At 44.6% G+C, this 19237-nt stretch overlaps 1 protein-coding gene across 1 annotated transcript in view; it reads left to right on the top strand.

Moving 5' to 3' along the window:
- SLC24A5 (solute carrier family 24 member 5) overlaps positions 1-19237 on the top strand; it is a 189292-nt gene that overhangs the window by 145011 nt on the left and 25044 nt on the right. Inside the window, exon 6 of the mRNA XM_078684592.1 lies at positions 17361-17644. Coding sequence (XP_078540718.1) covers positions 17361-17644 — 284 coding nt within the window. The remainder of the gene's footprint in view (positions 1-17360; positions 17645-19237) is intronic.

The following is a 19237-nucleotide window of genomic DNA, read 5'->3' as shown; positions in this document are numbered from 1 at the left end:
CAGGACCGCTCTGCCACCCCCGTCCAAGCACTCTCGAACTGCCTCCGAGACCTCAACTAATGCTGTCTCGGTACTGTAGGTCGCTCTGAACCCTGACTGGGCAGGATGTAATGCGTGGGAGGACTCAATGAAGCCATCCAACTGTTTAAAAGCCACCTTCTCACACACCTTCGCCAAAGCTGGCAACAGTGATATGGGCCGATAGCTCGATGGCATAGCTGGATCTAAACCTGCCTTTTTTAACAAAGGGAGCAGCTTTGCCTCCTTCCAACTTCTCGGTATCGAGGCCTTGGAAAGGGAGAGGTTAACAATATGTGTCACCTCTTGCAGCTCCTGCTCTTAATTGTACGGATTTCGGTACGCTTGCTGTACTTAGTTTCTAGATATCACTATGATTTTACTTTTGATTTTATCAGGAACTACTGAACGGATTTACACCATTTAACAAAAACCACAATCTGTGAACCAAACTCTACCTCTCTGCCAAATTTGGTGTAATTCCGTTCAGCCGTTCGGACTGTAGCCCTGGCTAAAGGTCCCTATGGAATGGGTAAAACACGTTTTGGGACCCCCCCTTTTTCTCGGTCCCCACTTGACGAATCACCCCCAAACTTTCAGGGAAGGAGCGGAGCAGGCTATTTTCTTGGAGAAATTCGCGAAGATTCGTCTACCAGCTATTCAAAATAGAATGTTTTGGATTTCCTATGGAAAGGAGGTTCTAACTATAACTACCTACTGACGACCGCCAGGAGGTAACATGTATATATATTTCCAACAGACAAAGGTAGCCTCTGTGGAGAAGCCCTCCCGGAAGGTTAATCTCTTAATGCTGTGGACTGCAGTGAAAACAGCTCTGCCCTTAAATCATGCATCGTGCCTAAACGCGTTTCAGACTAACGTCCTTTATCAAGAGCCCCACACTCGAAGGAAAAGTACAAACAACAGGTAGGTGTTCTGCAGCTTCATTTAATGAGCGCACCTGAGTGGGTGTCTGTCCCGCCCCAATGGCCGTATGCCACTAAGCACTGTGGTATTTGCAGTCCTGACTTGTCTCATATACCCCAGTGGGTGTTTGTCTCTTTCCTGGTTTGCGTGTGTGTCTTTGACCCCAGTGGGTTGATGAAAGAAACATCGCTGCTGTCAATTGCAATACGAAGTCACACAACCTGAGCCCTCCGCTCCCAGCAAAACAGACGAACCTCCAGCTGCTCAGGATCCGCAGACAAGCAGCGGTGCTTCTCCTCGACCGGCAAATGCCGAAACAAATCCAACAGTCAAAGGAAGCCTCTGTGGAGAAGCCCTCCTGGAAGGGTAATCTCTTAACCCCTTTGCTGCTGCGGCAATTCCGCCGCAGCGCTAGGGGTGGGGGGGCACACGTCGCTCACATGCTCGTGACGGAACCGCTCCGTCACGAGCCTCGGGTGGGTTGTGCTTGTGACGGAGCACTTCCGTCACGGCCCCGCCCGCTCAATAGAATGCGCCGCGCAGGCGCATAATCAGCACCGCGCTGCGGGGGCCCGTGACGGAACCGCTCCGTCACCAGCACAGCCCACCCGAGGCTCGTGACGGAGCGGTTCCATCACGAGCATGGGAGGGGTTAATGCTGTGGACTGCAGTGAAAACAGCTCTGCCCTTACATCATGCATCGTGGCTCAACGCGTTTCAGACTAACGTCCTTTGTCAAGAGCCCCACACTCAAAGGAAAAGTACAAACAACAGGTAAGTGTTCTGCAGCTTCTGGGCATCTGCCCCGCCCTAATGGGCGTATGCCACTAAGCACTGTGGTATTTTCGAGTGTGGGGCTCTTGACAAAGGACGTTAGTCTGAAACGCGTTGAGCCACGATGCATGATTTAAGGGCAGAGCTGTTTTCACTGCAGTCCACAGCATTAAGAGATTAACCTTCCGGGAGTGCTTCTCCACAGAGGCTACCTTTGACTGTTGGATATATATATATATACACACATACACACACACACACACAGGGCTTCGCACCAAAACGCGTAGACGCTTTTTTACAGATTTGCTTTTCTTGATGGAATAAAACAACATCTTGATCAACGCAAGCCCTGTCGAGTACCGTTCCTCCCTGGTCAATATTTTGTGGTTGGAAGTCTCCTGATGTGGATATATATATATATATTACGCTCCATGGGGTTGTCCAAGTAGCGGGTAGCACCCGAGCCTGCGTGCGCCTTCCCCAAAGCGTTAGTTGGTATGGGCAGTTGCGTGTTTGAAATAGGCCCGACGCGTTTCGGAAATTTATTTTCCTCATCAGGGGCCAGCAGTAAAGTGCATGACGTCTACCATCTCCCTGTATGAAAACACATATTGTGCTTGTGGGAGATGTAGTCCATATATCCTGGATGGATGCACTCTCAAATTACTGCTCGTTCCAAGGCTCTACCATGAGCCCCAAACATCACTCCTGTCCACCGCCACGAGACTCGCTATCCAAGGAGTCTCGTATGTGGAGCTGCGTGATGGATGAGGACAGGAGTGATGTTTGGGGCTCATGGTAGAGCCTTGGAACGAGCAGTAATTTGAAAGTGCATCCATCCAGGATATATGGACTACATCTCCCACAAGCACAATATGTGTTTTCATACAGGGAGATGGTAGACGTCATGCACTTTACTGCTGGCCCCTGATGAGGAAAATAAATTTCCGAAACGCGTCGGGCCTATTTCAAACACGCAACTGCCCATACCAACTAACGCTTTGGGGAAGGCGCACGCAGGCTCGGGTGCTACCCGCTACTTGGACAACCCCATGGAGCGTAATATATATATATATATATATATATATATATATATATATATATATATATATATATATATTCTGAGTACTGTAGAAACATGCAAAGATGAAGGATGTGAGTTAAAATGCTAAGCATGTGCACTTTTCGGAGAGTGAAGGTTGATAGGAATTGTTGGCTGTTACAATATGAGGCAGCTATAAAAATGAGCATGATAATTTAAAGACATTCAGGTAATTGAAGTAGAATTGCTAAGCAAACCACTAAGAAATGTGATAACAATTACAAATTGATTTGTCTAAATTTGCACTTGCAAAGGAGAATGTGAAAACACACACAAACAAATGAAAATAACATCTACCAAAGGTTGATGTAAAAAAACATGCTTAAAGATGGCGCCCAAAAAATAGAATGAACTGACAAGAGTTTTTGCCAGGCTTTGTCCTTCATTGTTGTTTATGACAAACTATTTTTAAAATGTATGGAAAATGGCGCTCCCCTTTGTGAACAAGACAGCATGCAGCTGTCAAAACGCGTAGATGATGCTGTTACATTAAATAAAAAGACCAGTGAAATTAGCCTTACGGAGTGCTGGATCTTTGCTGCGCGAGTGGTGATTTTTTTTATATATATAGAAAACAAGAATGCCCCCTTGGAGATGTCGCTCCTAGAGGAGTAACTGCTCAAACACCAACGGCAGTAGCAGCCCACCTGGCCTTCTCACTTCCTTCAAGAAAAAGGACTGCCCTGCTGGAACTCTGGCCTGCACCAGGTGGATTGTACTCTCAATGTCTGCGCCTGCTGCACACTTTGCTCCTTCACTTTTTAAAGCAAGGCAAATTCCTTTATTGCTGTAGTTGCAGACTCCCTGAAAAAACACAGATTAAAGAGCTCCACCTGCATCCTCTCCGGCAAGATACCAGCTGCCCAACTTCACCTGGATTTGGACATGCGCATTGGGAGAAACGTTGTCCCAAAATCCCAAGGAGCAACTCAGAGCTTCTGGAACCTTGGATTGGTGTTGTGGACACTTTGGAACACCAAAGGGATCTTCTGGAAGAAGATTCACAAGTTTGGAGACCTTTGGAGAAATTTTGGTAAAAGCTCCATAAGTTGACCGACCTGTTGTCAAGAGTCAAGCCGCCGAAACGTGATCCGGCTTGGATTTCAGGTTTGTTCCGCTGCAAGCTCCAGAGCAAAAGACTTCATGGATTTCACAGAGGCCTCACTTTGAAACCAGCATTGTCGACTTAAAACCTGGCCTGACACGTGCCTTGCTCGACATAGAGAGAAAAAGCTCCAGAAAAACCACTACGTCCGAAAGTAAAAACTTGACCGTGCCGTACTGCGGTACTGCTCAATCCGACCCACCTACCATCGCGGTCGGCCTCAAACTTTGATTTTGTCCCAGTCAAGCGTGATCAGGTGTCGCCAGTTGGCTAATTTGATTTGTAGGTGCTATAAAGTATTTAATCTTTAAAAACTCATATCTTGGGTACCCTACATTGGATTTGTGTTGTTTTGGTGTCATTTTGAAGATAAAAATATTTCCCATTTTTGTAAATTGGTGTTGGATTTTTGTTGTGTGTTGTCTAACTTATTTAATGTATTGGTGCTTTTAAATGCTTTACACACCTGTCTCCTAAGTTAAGCCTGCCTGCTCACAGCCAGCTACCAAGGGTTCAGAAAGTCAATCATTTTGTGAGACCTAGACTGGATCTTATATTGTGATTCTGGCCTTATTACTTGTGGTAATTACCTGCCTACACCTACTAATAATCCACATTCAAACATTTCTGCATCCTGCAGACTTAGCCTGTCAGATGGCAGTAACCATCCATTAGCCCACTAACTCACCCTTTCAGCCATATCTGCAATCATTATTTATTCACATATGCTCTCATCTGCCCTGCACTGCCAATCATTTATTCATTCAACTATCAGTGCACTCATTCATCCCTCCTAATGTTGCCTCATTCTTACATTCACCCACTCACCTAGCCACACAACACAAACACACAAACTTCCCAATAAGTGAATGTCAGACCTGACATCCTCAATGGGGTTTTATCTCAACCTTTTTGACTTAACTCCTCCTGTTGTGCTGAATTAGTTTTTGATGACCTTAGGACCAATGTGAAAGTGTTTCTGCTCGCTCCCTAAAACAAGGTTCAATTAGCTTACACATAATTGGCACATTTAATTAACTTGCAAGTCCCTAGTAAATGGTACTATATGTACCCAAGCTGTGTAAATTAATTGCTACCAGAGGACCTGCCACATGCTAAAGTAGCCTTTTAAAGCATGTCCCGTGCATGACACTGCAGACTGTAATGCAGTTTTAAAGAGCCATGTCGGCCTGGCAAAACAACTGCCAGGCCTAAAACTTTCTTTTTAATACTTATGTCACCCCTAATTTAAGCCATAAAGGCTCTTTGGACAGGGTTCATTGAATTTAATGAGAATCTAAGTTTTACATGTTCTAACAAAATGGCACTTTCAGAAAGTTGACATTTTCTTGTTGTAACCATTTGTGCCTTAGGTCAGTATCCTGGGTCACATGACTTTTTATGGCTCTGTTGTTCGTTTTTTTTTATTCCTGCTTGACAGTGAGACAAAAAGGGGCTAGCTGTGGGCAGGATGGGCATCCTGCCAGGATGGCTGCGGGGAGTTGTTCCTTGCCCTACTGACACTAAAAAGAGCTTGCCCCCAGCACACACACAAAGGACACAAGCCTTTTGTCACCCAAGAGTTCTTGAAACATTGATGGGGGAAGGCAACAACTTTCCAGAATCAAATGTGCAGCTAGAACAGGGTGTGTCCCCCCCCCCACCCAACCCCCCAGACACAAAGGCTTGTACCAGGTACAAATATCGGACCGTCTCAACCACTCATCAGTACACTCTTGGACCTGTGAACATCAGAAGAAGGACTGCCTTGTTTCCCAGAGAAGTGCCCTCTGTTTGAGGCCTGCCTTGATTCCCAGAGTACTGCATTGCTGCTACAAGAGACTTGAAGCCTGTTTTGTTCCCCAGAGGACTGCCCTGCTGCTTGAAGTCTGCCCTGTTCTCTGAGAAGGAGGACGAGACCTGCTCCCTTCATCCCAGGCTAACCTGAGTGACTTCAAAGGTCAGTTGGCTGACCTCTTGTTTACCAGAGTGCAGAAGCCTCCCTGCAACTGCCCAGCTGACCTGCTGCAACTGGATCTGCCTGGACCTGCAACTGGGCCTGTCAGATCCCTGTTAGCCTTTGCTAGAGTGAGTTTCTGATCCCTGAGAGGTGCCACCCCAGGTCTTGGACCATTGTCTTGCACCTGAAGAAAAGGTGAAATCCCGATGTTTTGGGCTCTTTGTGACCACTAGGGGGCTCTTTTGTGTGAAGACTCTGCTGCCATGATGACCGTTAACACGAAGCTCGGGTGAACCCGACTCTTCGCGCTACAGCAACTACCAGCCGTGCAAGATCTGCACTTCATACTACAGCAACGGAAGCCTGAGGTGACCGCCAAAGTGAAGCTCCAGCAACAACTAAGATACCCGACCGGATCTTCGCTCTACAATGACGACTATCTGCAATGCTCTCTCGGTTCCTCATGGTGTCCTCCATCATGAACTGGACTCTGAAAAGGTAATATTTCTTCTGGACTAACTTGGTCCCTATATCCAGCTCACTCTACATTGTGGTCGCTTGAACTTGTGACTTTCCACTGGTTTAGTGCGAACAGATGACTGTAAGTGGCTTTTTGTGCTTTTTTGGTGCTATTTTTACCTGAAACTTTGAAATCGCATATCTCTGGTTCTACTGATTGAATTTTTGTTGTTTTGGTCTCATTTTATTTATTAAATCTTACTCTATTTTTCTCATGCTGTGTTTTCACTTTATTACTGTTTTCTGAATACATATTTTAACCTTTGCCTCCAAGTTAAGCCTGACTGCTTTATGCCAAGCTACCAGAGGGTTAAGCGCAAGTTAATTTAGTGACTTTTGTGGTTCACCGTGACCAGGATTACGGTTGTTGCCCAAGTGGGGCTTCCACCCCCTCAACCTATAACCCAATTTCTTACAGTGAACAAGTAGTTTGACATGTAAAGTGGCCAGACCAATCATCTTTGTCAATGCATGGTAAACTTGTAGGCGAACATGTCAAAATAATTGTATTTAAGAGGGTATGCCGTACTTTCAAATATTAAATATGTCATGACTAAATTGAAAGTGGTACATGCAAGAATTCAGTGATGGCATGTACCTACAGTGACTAGAACCTGAAAGCTCTTTTCATTCAGACTGTTGTTGTCCTATGAGAAAAAACAAAGTTCAGAATAAAATCCTACTTCTGCTATCTTTGGTTTGGGAAAAGCTACTAGAATAATTCAACAGTATTTTTAATGTTTAATAAAAAATCCAATTCAGTGGTTTAATTTGTATTTCGGAAAATTAATGTTTAAAAGTCAGACTTTTTCTACCTGAATCTCCAGTAGGCTAATTACCATTAGCCTGCCAGCAGCTGGCCTCCCAGTGCTTCAGCGTAATGAGGCGTGAAAACTACTCCCAGGGCCGAAACAATGTCTTAGACCTTATGGCAGAAGGGTTTGGTATGTGACACATAGCCTCTCATGAATGGCAGTCGGGAAGGGTTTGAGAACTTCATTAACTTGAAAGGGACCAGGGTGAGGCTGACCCATTCATAGATAAGTGTAAAAGGATACTTTGGGGAGAAAAAACTTTTGTTTTCTGCACTCTGTAGCCAGCTTGGCAAAACCGGTGTGTGGGGGAGCTGGTCCCAGAAGCAGTTTAGTTTGGTATATTCGAGGAGGAGGTGACTGCTCATTTCTCTAACACATATCCCTGGCTGACACACTAGACCTCTCCAAGAACAGAAAGGCTGTGCCATCTTGCATTTAATTTAGATTCGTGCACTGTAGGATATTTTGCAGCCCGGCAAACAGGATGTGCTTCAAATTGGGGAAGGTGTGCCCAAGGTTTTTTTTTTCCTCATTTCCTCATTGGTTAGGGAGTGTCCGGGAGTCACCCCCAACCTTCACCTACAGTTCATCAGAATACATCTGGACCTGAAGAAATACAGAACAGGACTGGGCCTGCTGTCTGTGACCTGCATGGAGGCCGGAAAGACTAGACACTTGTATATAGGTCTGAGAAGTGGACTTAAATCTTTAAAAAGATTCTTATCTTTGGTTTCCGTTTTGATTCTTTTGGTGTCATTTTGCACATTCTTTTTTTAAAAATTGGTTGTGAGATGTTTAATGCCTTTTGCTTTAACTGTAACTGTTCTACACATTTCCCAAGTTAAGCCTCTACCAGTGGTTGTTGCCAGGTTTAAATGACTGACATTGTATTTTTACCCTGAAAAGTTTTTGATATTGTTCCTTTTGGTGAGCACACATTCACCGCAATTAATAACCAACTTTCTTAAACACACATTCCTATTCATGGAACTCAACTGTAGCTTGTCATCACAAATGAGCTTCAGTGCCACTTCGTCATTCTAAAGATATATTTTTATAAATATATATATACCTGAGAGGTTGAATAAAATCTCCCTTACTGCAGCCTTGGGTCCGTGTCTTCATTACAGGAAGTTGGTGGTATGAAGATTGCGTTGTGTATGTATGTATATATATATATATATATATTCACTGAAAAAACCATAGGTTATAGACCATATATAATTAGGAATTAGCATTTAAAAAACCTTATTTTACTCACACAAAACCATTGAAATTCCATATATAGTTAGTTGCACTAACTATATATCGCGCACCCGCAATCCACTGCTGATGATGTCACATATTACATCATTCATGACATGGTCAGTGACATCACTGATGACATCACTGATGACATCTCAAATGACATCACTGATGACATCATCCAGTGACTGTGTGTTTCTGTAAAGTTTAAATATGTTTTACATATTGAAGAATGAGTAGATGTAGAAGTGTCTGGATGAAGGATTTAGTAGGTGCGTGACTGACTGTATGAGTGAGTGATTAAATGTGTCTCACTGAGTGCATGGGTTAGTGACTAAACTGTCTTAATTTGTGCATCATTATGTCTGTTGTTCTGTAAACTGCTGCATGTGTTGGTCAGTAGCTATATGAGTAACTATATGGGTTATTGATTGATTGCCCAAGTATTTGTATGGGAGACTGAGTGTGTGTGTGGCTGGCTGGGAGGTGTGTGACTCTGTGCAGATCAATGTGTACTTGTATCAATGATTGTATAAGAGAGTAAGTATGTGTTAGTATATGTTTCAAAATGTAAGGTGCTCTATGTTTAACTGTATAGATTAGAAAATGGAAGTGTGATTGATTATTTACAGGACTGACTAGGTGTGTGAGTAACTCCATGGATGAGTGACAGAGTGTGAGAGTCTGTATAGGTGTATGAGTGCATATGATAGTGTTGTAAAGATGAGTGATTGTATGTATGAATGATTGTATGGGTAAATGAGTGAATGTGTGTGTAAACATAGGAATCACTGAGTGCGTATGTAGTAACTAGTATTGGTGTGTCAATGGTTTCAAAAATTATACTCTGTATTTAACACTGGGTGTAACAGAGGTTATATTAAAGTGTGAGGAGATGCATTGTATTGTCACATGAATGATATCATCAGTGATGTGGTCATTGATGTCAAATGAGATGTCATCAGTGATGTCATCAGTGATGTCATTTGAGATGTCATCAGTGATGTCACTGACCATGTCATGAATGATGTAATATGTGACATCATCAGCAGTGGATTGCGGGTGCGCGATATATAGTTAGTGCAACTAACTATATATGGAATTTCAATGGTTTTGTGTGAGTAAAATAAGGTTTTTTAAATGCTAATTCCTAACTATATATGGTCTATAACCTATGGTTTTTTCAGTGAATTTTCAAGGTTTTGTAAATGCTAATTCCTAACTATATATGGTCTATAACCTATGGTTTTTTCAGTGAATTTCAATGGTTTTTTAATAGCAAATATCATAAGCTGTCGAATGTCAAGTACGTGGTAAGTGAAAACATTTTCGTGTTTATGCACACTGATCTGCTTTGAATGGTGCCCCCCCCCTCATTTCTATTAGGAGTACTCTCTCTTTGCACATAGTGAAGGGTAGTTAACGCAGGCCTTTGCCCCCGTTGTAATACGTCGTGCCTGCTTCTCTCTCCATTTGATTGATTGTTATCCAAGTATTTACTGTTTTAGAATTGGTTCTCTTTGGTTCATTCTCTATTTACAAACAAACACAGAGTCGCAATACTCTGTTTAGTCTTTGCAGATAACGAAAAATCGTGTAAAATAAAAAGAAAAGGAATCGAGCAAAATCAGTAGGCCACTAATGGGATCTCTTTTTGACCTCGCTAAAATAGAAACATTAGGAACAACCCCTCATGACAAATACAAAACTAATGAGATGAACTGAACTCCACACAATGATGGCTGCAAAACAGCTCGGCTCCGCCACCCACCCCGCCCAAAATAACGATAAAGAGCAGCTGCCATGATTGGTTGCGGAATGGCCACGACGGAGCTACGAAATGGTGCTGCTCTCATGCTAACCCCAGCTTCAGTCTGAAACATCCAGAAACACTGTAGACTACCAATTCGATCAGTTCCGGTAGCGCCCCAATGTAACCCGGTAGAGAAGAACTAGCCCTCCCCTCTTTGACTGATGGTTCTTGTTGCCTGTCCCTTCTGTTGTCATTTAACAGAACTATTTAGCCTGCTGAAAGGGGTTGTGTTCCGACCGCTGGTTGGTGGAGACATTTTGACTATATTCTGGACCTGCGTTGTCGCGTAATGCGTCATATGACGCGCCGCGTTAGCGCATCCGGAAGTCATCCGGGGCGCGCAGCGCGTAACATAAGCATAACAAGTCATGTGACTTGTTAATAAAACTTTTCATTGGTTCATTTTACTTTTCTTATTCTAATGATGAAAGGCTTGGTCATATGACCTAAAAATTACGCTTTTTATTACTTCCGAACATTATTTTTTCTTAAATATATGTTATAATGTTCCAGGCTAACGTTCTTTCCCGGAAAATTTACAACTGTCCTGCAAGTAAAATATATTCTTTTTTCGAGAAAAAGAGCGTTTCTTCGTCCCATGACGGAGCCGTTGAGCAAAAGAGGGTCGACCTGCTGTCTTAGTCGCGGATACGCCTGAATATGAGATTCTTATCGATCACTTTATGTTGCAGGAGTAGAAAACACAACAGCCCTTGACCATTTATCTTTACTGCGTTCCTTCGTATTATACCTTTTACCCTTCATGTAATTGGTCTGCTTTATTTCACTTACCTTTTAATGATTCTAAAACAGTGACTATTATTAAAAACTTTACCAATGTATATACTACTACCATGTTTTCTTTTAAAAACCTTTATTGTGAAAATTTCATTATACAAATACGAGCCTATAACCACGTGGGCCGGCCACGGAGCAAACTGTAATCGTATATGATGAGTAGACATTTACACTGTAGAGGAACATAACGGGCGGGCCATTAGGTTGCAAGAACTAAGGTGTCTAACAGTTACGGAATCGGTGGACGTACATTTTATAATTAAAATACGACAGGGCCAGTTACAATAAAATTATCTAGATATACATTTGCGGGCAAGTACCATGGGTGACGTTAATTCGAACTTTCAATAGTACAGTAATCAATAACACATCAGAACTTAATATCAATAGGGATGTTGAAATATTCAATCAATTCTCGTCCCCGCCCGCCATGTGCTTCAAAACTGCATACGTATCTCGTGATTTCAAGGTTCTGCAACCAGTACACAACAAGGAGTTACGAGTCCCATTTATTCCGGCGCCATTTTGGGCGAGGACGGGCAGGTCCAGGATATAGTCAAAATGTCTCTACCAACCATCGACTATGATGATGTTCATATGCTGTATTTATTAGAGTAACACTCATCTGTCCACATGAAATTAATTTGCCACAATCTAAACATGTCATTTTAATCTTTCCAAAGTTCTTCTAAATATTTGGGACCGTTTCCCTTGCCTCTGATGCTGTCAGTGCCACTTCTTTGATGAATGTACTAGCAGGTCAGGGGTTCTCCTCCAAATCTCTTTTATGCAGCACTATAATTAATTGGTGCCACCTCTCCATATGACGATGCATGGTATAGTTACCATAACTATATTTTTTTTCGGTTCCTCTGGAGAGTTCATCGTGGCAGATGAAGCGTGTAACGTACCGGGCATTTACCTTTTTTTGCATGTACAGGAAAGGAAAAAAAAATCGAGCGTCCGAGTTCTAAGGTGTCCCAGGGCCATTTTAGTGGACCAGGCCCAAATCCAAAGAACAGGCCGCCATTTTGAGAGTCCTGTTGCAGCCGCCTGTCGCTGTAGCATCAAGAGCAGCCGAAACTCAGCTGAATGGCAACTGAAACGGTAAAGGGGCGCCCCACTACAGCAGACGAGCCTCCACCTAGGAAGGCCCGTTCACGCCGCCTCCCCCCCCCCTTCGGGCACCCCACGCCGTTATTCGGAGCAGTATTGTAGGATGGCCACACCAGTGCGGCAACTTGCTAGACATCACCTCGGTGGTAACCGAATCTCAGCGCCTTGTGGTGTCTTCTATTCAGAAAACATTGTTATGCTGCCTTCGACCTATTCGCCGCAAGTGCGCACGCAACTCAGCTGCATAGCTTGCTAGACACCACCTCGGTGCTAACCGAATCTCAGCGCCTTGTGGTCTCTTCTATTCCAAAAATATTGTTGCGCTGCCTTTGGCCCCATTCGCACATCGGTCCGCTACTGCCGCCATCTCACAGGCCAACGGGGCGCCCCACGCCGACTTTCAGCATTGTAGGATGGCCACACCAGTGCACCTTACTAGACACCACCTCGGTGCCATCCGGATCTTGGAATCTCAGCGCCTTGTGGTGTCTTCTATTCAGAAAATATTGTTGCGCTGCCTTTGGCCCCATTCGCACATCGGTCCGCTACTGACGCCATCTCACAGGCTAATGGAGCGCCCCACGCCGAGTTTCAGCATTGTAGGTTGGCCACACCAGTACAGCAACTTGCTAGACATCACCTCGGTGCCATCCGGATCTTGGCATCTCAGCGCCTTGTGGTGTCTTCTAGTCAGAAAATATTGTTGCGCTGCCCTTGGCCCCATTCGCACATCGGTCCGCTACTGACACCATCTCACAGGCCAACAGGGCGCCCCACGCCGACTTTTACCATTGTAGGATGGCCACACCAGTGCCACAACTTGCTAGACACCACCTCGGTGCCATCCGGATCTTGGCATCTCAGCGCCTTGTGGTGTCTTCTATTCAGAAAATATTCTTGCGCTACCTTTTCCCCATTCACACATCGGTCCGCTACTGACGCCATCTCACAGGCTAATGGGGCGCCCCACGCCGAGTTTCAGCATTGTAGGATGACCACACCAGTACAGCAACTTGCTAGACATCACCTTGGTGCCATCCGGATCTCGGCGCCCCACTGCAGATGAAGTGCCTCTCAACTATGAAACCACCACGGTGACATCCGGATCTTGGCGCCTTGTGCTGGTTCCGGCCTATTCACACATCGGTCTGCTACTGACGCCATCTCACAGGCCAACGGGGCGCCCCACGCCGACTTTCAACATTGTAGGATGGCCACACCAGTGCGGCAACTTACTAGACACCACCTCGGTGCCATCCGGATCTTGGCGCGTTGTGCTGCCTTCGGCCTATTCGCACATCGGTCCGCTACTGACGCAAACTCACAGGCCAACGGGGCGCCCCACGCCGACTTTCAGCATTGTAGGATGGCCACACCAGTGCTGCAACTTGCTGGACACCACCTCGGTGCCATCCGGATCTTGGCGCGTTGTGTTGCCTTCGGCCTATTCGCACATCGGTCCGCTACTGACGCCGCCTCACGTGCCAACGTATTTTCTCCGCATTTTATACCCTATGCCGCATAACAGGTCATGTGACTTGTTTATAAAACTTTTCATTGGTTCATTTTACTTTTGGTTTCCTAATGATGGAAGGCTTGATCATATGACCTAAAAACAACACTTTTCATTGGATGAAAACTTTTTTTTTCCCAAACGATGAAAGCCCCACCTTGTTTCTGGATGTTTCAGACTGAAGCTGGCGTCAGCATGAGAGCACCACCATCTCGTAGCTCCGTCGTGGTCATTCCGCGAGCAATCATGGCAGCCGCTCCCCACCAGAAGCCTACAGGAGTCGGGGGCCCCCAAACCTTTTGATGAATCCTCAAGGCGGAGGGGACGCTTTCGAGAATGGGGTCCAAGACCTAGCAGACAAGCGTCCGATTTCCAAGGTGTCCCAGGGCCATTTCAGTGGACCAGGCCCAAAAAGGAAACAGCCTGCCGCCATTTTGAGAGTCCTGTGACAGCCGCCTATCGCTGCACCGCAAGAGTGGGCGCAACTCAGCTGAATTGCGGCTTTTGACACAGTGGACCAAAAGCGGACGGAATGGCAACTGAAACGGTAAAGGGGCGCCCCACTACAACAGACAAGACTCCACCTGGAGAGGCCCGTTCACGCCGCCTCCCCCGGGGCGCCCCACGCCGTTATTCGGAGCAGCATTGTAGGATACCAAAACCAGTGCGGCAACTTACTGGACATCACCTTGGTGCCATCGTTCTGCTGCCTTGGAACTATTCGCACAACAGTTTGCTACTGATGACCCACCCCCCGCGACGCCCCACGCCAGAAATCTGGACGTTGTGCTGCGTTGGGACTATTCGCACAGCCGACCGCTACTTCGTTGTTTTTCCCTAAAAATGTTTATATGTTATTACTGTTTTTGTTTTCTTGTATATATTTATAAGTTATTAAAGTTTTATAATCTTACTACTTTGTTGGAGTGCTATATATTTTTAATGTGACACATAATTGTAAAAACTTTGATGTACAAAGAGTCATCCCTGGAATCTTCCGCTTCAGGCTCGGTCCCCTCCCCAATCACAATACAGGATGGTTTTCAGATAATAGGAACGCGTCTGCTGTGACGGATCTCATCGAGTGTGGGCCTTGATCTACTATAACTCCTTTGAAGAGGGGTGATTCTTTACAGCTGGGGCCATAAACTACATCTGCAGGGCTAGCTGATACCCTGGGACCGGCCTGGACAATCGGACACAGAGGAAAAGGAGTGTCAGAGGGTGCGGTAGTGAATAGGGCGAAAGTGAGGTGTCGGGCGGGCACAGGGTGTGATTCTCAGGGAAGAGCAGCCCAGATGGGGGGTGGTTTATTACCCATGCATAAGACAGAGAGCGGGGGTGACCACTGCCTGGGGGAGATGCTTGCGAGGGTGGGGAGCCATGCTAAGGATCGACAGCGTGCACAGAGTGGGTCTGGTCAAGGCATCTAAAATGACTGCCGTGCACGACAAAAGTGTGGCATTTGAAAAAAGGCAAGATGGCGCAGACAATGTTTTTCAACACTTCCTGATTTCCTTCGAATCGAACGTTAACAGACGTTGGGGCATATTGCCAAAGTTAAGCGATATTTATCCCTAACGATGCTTAGCAACGATTTTTTTACCGCTAAGCATCGTCAGAAATTATCGCAGATAAACCTTGCTATTATCAAGGTTTATCGCAAATACGATAAAAAACGACCGCAATGCATGAATATCGCTGAAAACTCAGCGATATTCATGCATTACCGAGCTAATGCTCTTAGCCATGTTATCCACCTCCCATTGGATAACATGGCTAAGAACTGCTCAGGGCAGGTGCTAGCTTTTGGAGATATTCGCGCTTATCGCGAATATTTCCAAAAGTTGATAATAGGAGATAGCGATGTTAGCGACTGTTTCCAGTCGCTAACATCTTGGCATGCCCACTTTGCATGTCATTAGTGATAAATATCACTCACATGCAAAGTGGGGCCCAAGATGGTCGCTATCTCCTACTAGCCGTCGCTAACTGGTGTTAGCAACAGCTAGGTAATACAGATATAATTTTATCTCCGCGAAGCGGAGCGCTGTTACAGATATATATCTTGTTTTTGAACGTTAATTTCTCAAAATCCACTGAAGCACATATATTGAGATCTAGCAAAGGCACATCGAGCTACCAGTCCCTACAATTTTGCCAAGTTTCGTGCAAATCCATTCAGCCGTTTTATTATTATTATTTTTTTTTTTTCCCCGCGGGGCCCTTTTAAAACCTCCACATCAAACCTAAGAGGTCAAGGAGGATCTACTATGCCCCCTTATGGTCATTTGCCCCTTCGCTTTGGCCTCCTCTTGTCTCTCGATCCTACCGAGAGACAAGATGGCGGCCGCTACGGACTGTTTGCAATGTTTACAGACGCCGGAGAACCAATCAGCTTCGCAAACCTCCGTTACGCGAAGCGGAGCGCTGTTACAGATATATATCTTTTTTTGAACGTTAATTTCTCAAAATCCACTGGAGCACATATATTGAGACCTAGCAAAGGCACATCGGGCTACCAGTCCCTAATATTTTACCAAGTTTCGTGCAAATCCATTCAGCCGTTCGATTATTATTATTATTATTTTTTTTTGCCCCGCGGGGCCCTTTTAAAACCTCCACATCAAACCTAGGGGGTCAGCGAGGATCTACTATGCCCCCTTATGGTTATTTGCCCCTTCGCTTTGGCCTCCTCTTGTCTCTCGATCCTACCGAGAGACAAGATGGCGGCCGCTACGGACTGTTTGGAATGTTCACAGACGCCGGAGAACCAATCAGCTTCGCTTCACAAAGCTCCGTACCGCGAAAAGTCCGCGAACCGGAGCGCTGCCCGGTCCGCTGTTACAGATATATATCTTTTTTTGAACGTTAATTTCTCAAAATCCACTGGAGCACATATATTGAGACCTAGCAAAGGCACATCGGGCTACCAGTCCCTACAATTTTGCCAAGTTTCGTGCAAATCCATTCAGCCGTTCGGGCTAAAAGTGAGGCCAACCGCCCTATGGAAAACTCAATGTTAAAAACACGTTTTGGGACCCCCTTTTTTCTCGGCCCCCCCTTGACGAACCCCCCCCAAATTTTCAAGGGCTGCTCAGAAACAAAATGTGCCATTTTCCTGAAAATTTCAGCCAATTCCGTCCACAAACGCCAAAGTTATTAGACATAGAATTTTCAAAAATCCCATAGAGAAAAAATCCTAACTATATATACCTACTGGCGACCGCCAGTAGGTAATATATATATATATATATATATATATATATATATATATATATATATATATTGGTCTGCCTCTCCAATATCTGCTCGCCGACTTATTCCATTGCTGGTTGTATTTCTGCATGACATAGGGGATAAACGGTAGAGCGTTCTGCAAAAGGATTATTTTCATGTCACTCGGCCCTAACGTTCCAAGGCACAACAAAGTATTACTGATGTGAGTAAAATATAAAAGCCGCTAGTGCATACTTCACAGAAATAGACACACAAATAGTGTTTTTTTCCGAAGTCCAATGATGCAAATAATGTGAGAGCAATGCGTTTGCTTTGTGTTTCTTTTGACTTTTAGTAATTGATGATTTCACAATAATCTCTTTAACTGAACGCCTTATCACATCTAATCTAACCTCGCTGCTCTTCTCTTCCAAAGGTATGAAGCTGCCGCGCTGATCCTGGTCTATGGGTTATATATTGTGGTTCTGGTCTTTGACATTAAAATAAACCAATATGTCTTGAAGAAGTGCAGTCCCTGCTGCACGTGCTGCGCGCAGGCCATGGAGGACTACTCCGAGCAGCAGCTCCTGATAGGCTGGAAGGAGGACAGTGGCACCCTAACCCGAAGATTCTCCAGATCTGACAGCGGAATATTTCAAGAAGAGTCGGACCACTCCCATCTGTCTGTCAGTATGCACGAGCTGAGTGACATCACAGAGGGTAACTACCGACTGACCTTTACTGTGTAACTCATCTTGAACACTTGTCTGCAATCCTGCACTACCAGTATTGCATCGATCTCTAAACCGTCAATATTAGTGGGAAAACATTTTAGTTTTGTAATTCGCCACCACTTATCAGTGAAGTACAGAGTAAATACTGCTGAGTATACATGGCTGATTGGCCACTGGAGGATCATGAGACCAATAAATGTGTCTATATCCATTCATATGAATGTGCTTCTATGTATTCTTGTTGTTCTGCTCAACAATGAGACCAGGCTTGCTGGTCATTGGGCCGTACATTTGCCGCTATGTCATGAAGTATCACCCGCAAAACGATTTTGTATTTTGTCAGGGTTTGCGGTTCAGACCTGCACAGCAATCTCGCATGTCTTCTGTACATTGTTGGCACTCTCCTGAATAACCCTCTCCATCCTCTTTGTTCGACATGTCCATGAGGTTATGGGTGTTCATACAGTAGGATTTTCCCTGGATCTGTGTTTACCATATACGTCACAGTACATTATTTTAGCGTGTCTCATTGCTGGTTGTTTTCATCAATGTGCGCATCTCTTTTAAACTGTGTGGCACCAATGACTATCATAACTGGCAGTTTATTACAATGTGCATATTTTTACAATATTAATAGTATAATGATTGCGTTTGATAAGATTAGTATTTACTACAAATTTCCTGAAGATGGTACAGATAATTTGCCATTTGCCATTATGCCATAATGTAAACCTCTGTTAGTCACTCGGGAAAAGGAAAAATTACATTTTGGTTTAAAAAGTAAAGGACACAATTATTCCACTATATTTGATCATTCATTCGATCACATATTATTAAACTATGTAATTTTATTGCAGTGTCAATAACTTTAGAAATGTGCTCTACTTAGTGACGTTGTTAAATGATTACAGCTATTGGGGTCGAAACGAAAAGAAAACATACGTGAGCACAGATTTTTGTTTCACCAATGCTGGCAGGAGGCACCTATTATATCATATTAAAAAAACTAATTTGATTAGAACTATCCATTCCAAACCTCCACCTGAAAATTAATGTTTGAAAAACTCCAGCAGGAAAACCTATGGCCGCCTGGTGGGACAGGCATGCCTGTAGGGAGAATCAAAACCCTCTCAAACAAAGCCTACAAGTGATTGGAGGAATAGAGCTAAGTTTCAAGAGGTTGGAAGCCTCAGATAACCATTCAATTTGTCCATCCATGCTTAAAGACTTGATTTCACCAGACGGTCCATGGATGACGTAACCCTTTGAAGTACATGAATTCTGGGATAAAGACTGCACACACAGATTGACCTTCTGCTGCTTTATGCACCTGGATTACCTACGCCCGACTCCTAATATGCAGTAAAAAAAGCACTCGAGTGCCTACAGCGGATCCTCCAGTAAGACTGACAGTTTCCCCAAGGCTTCAACCGAGGCACCTAATCTACCCCCCCCCCCCCCCCCACGTCTGTTTCAGTGGGGCACATACTTGCAGTGAGTGCCACATTTCGCATAATGTTCATCATCCAGAGTGTTTACTAGGGTAATACCCAAGCTTAAGTCACTGCTGGAAACAGAA

This window comes from Lissotriton helveticus, chromosome 3_2, assembly GCF_964261635.1.
Source record: "Lissotriton helveticus chromosome 3_2, aLisHel1.1, whole genome shotgun sequence".
In the NCBI taxonomy this organism is placed as follows: Eukaryota; Metazoa; Chordata; class Amphibia; order Caudata; family Salamandridae; genus Lissotriton; species Lissotriton helveticus.
This window is presented reverse-complemented; position numbering and strand designations above follow the sequence as displayed.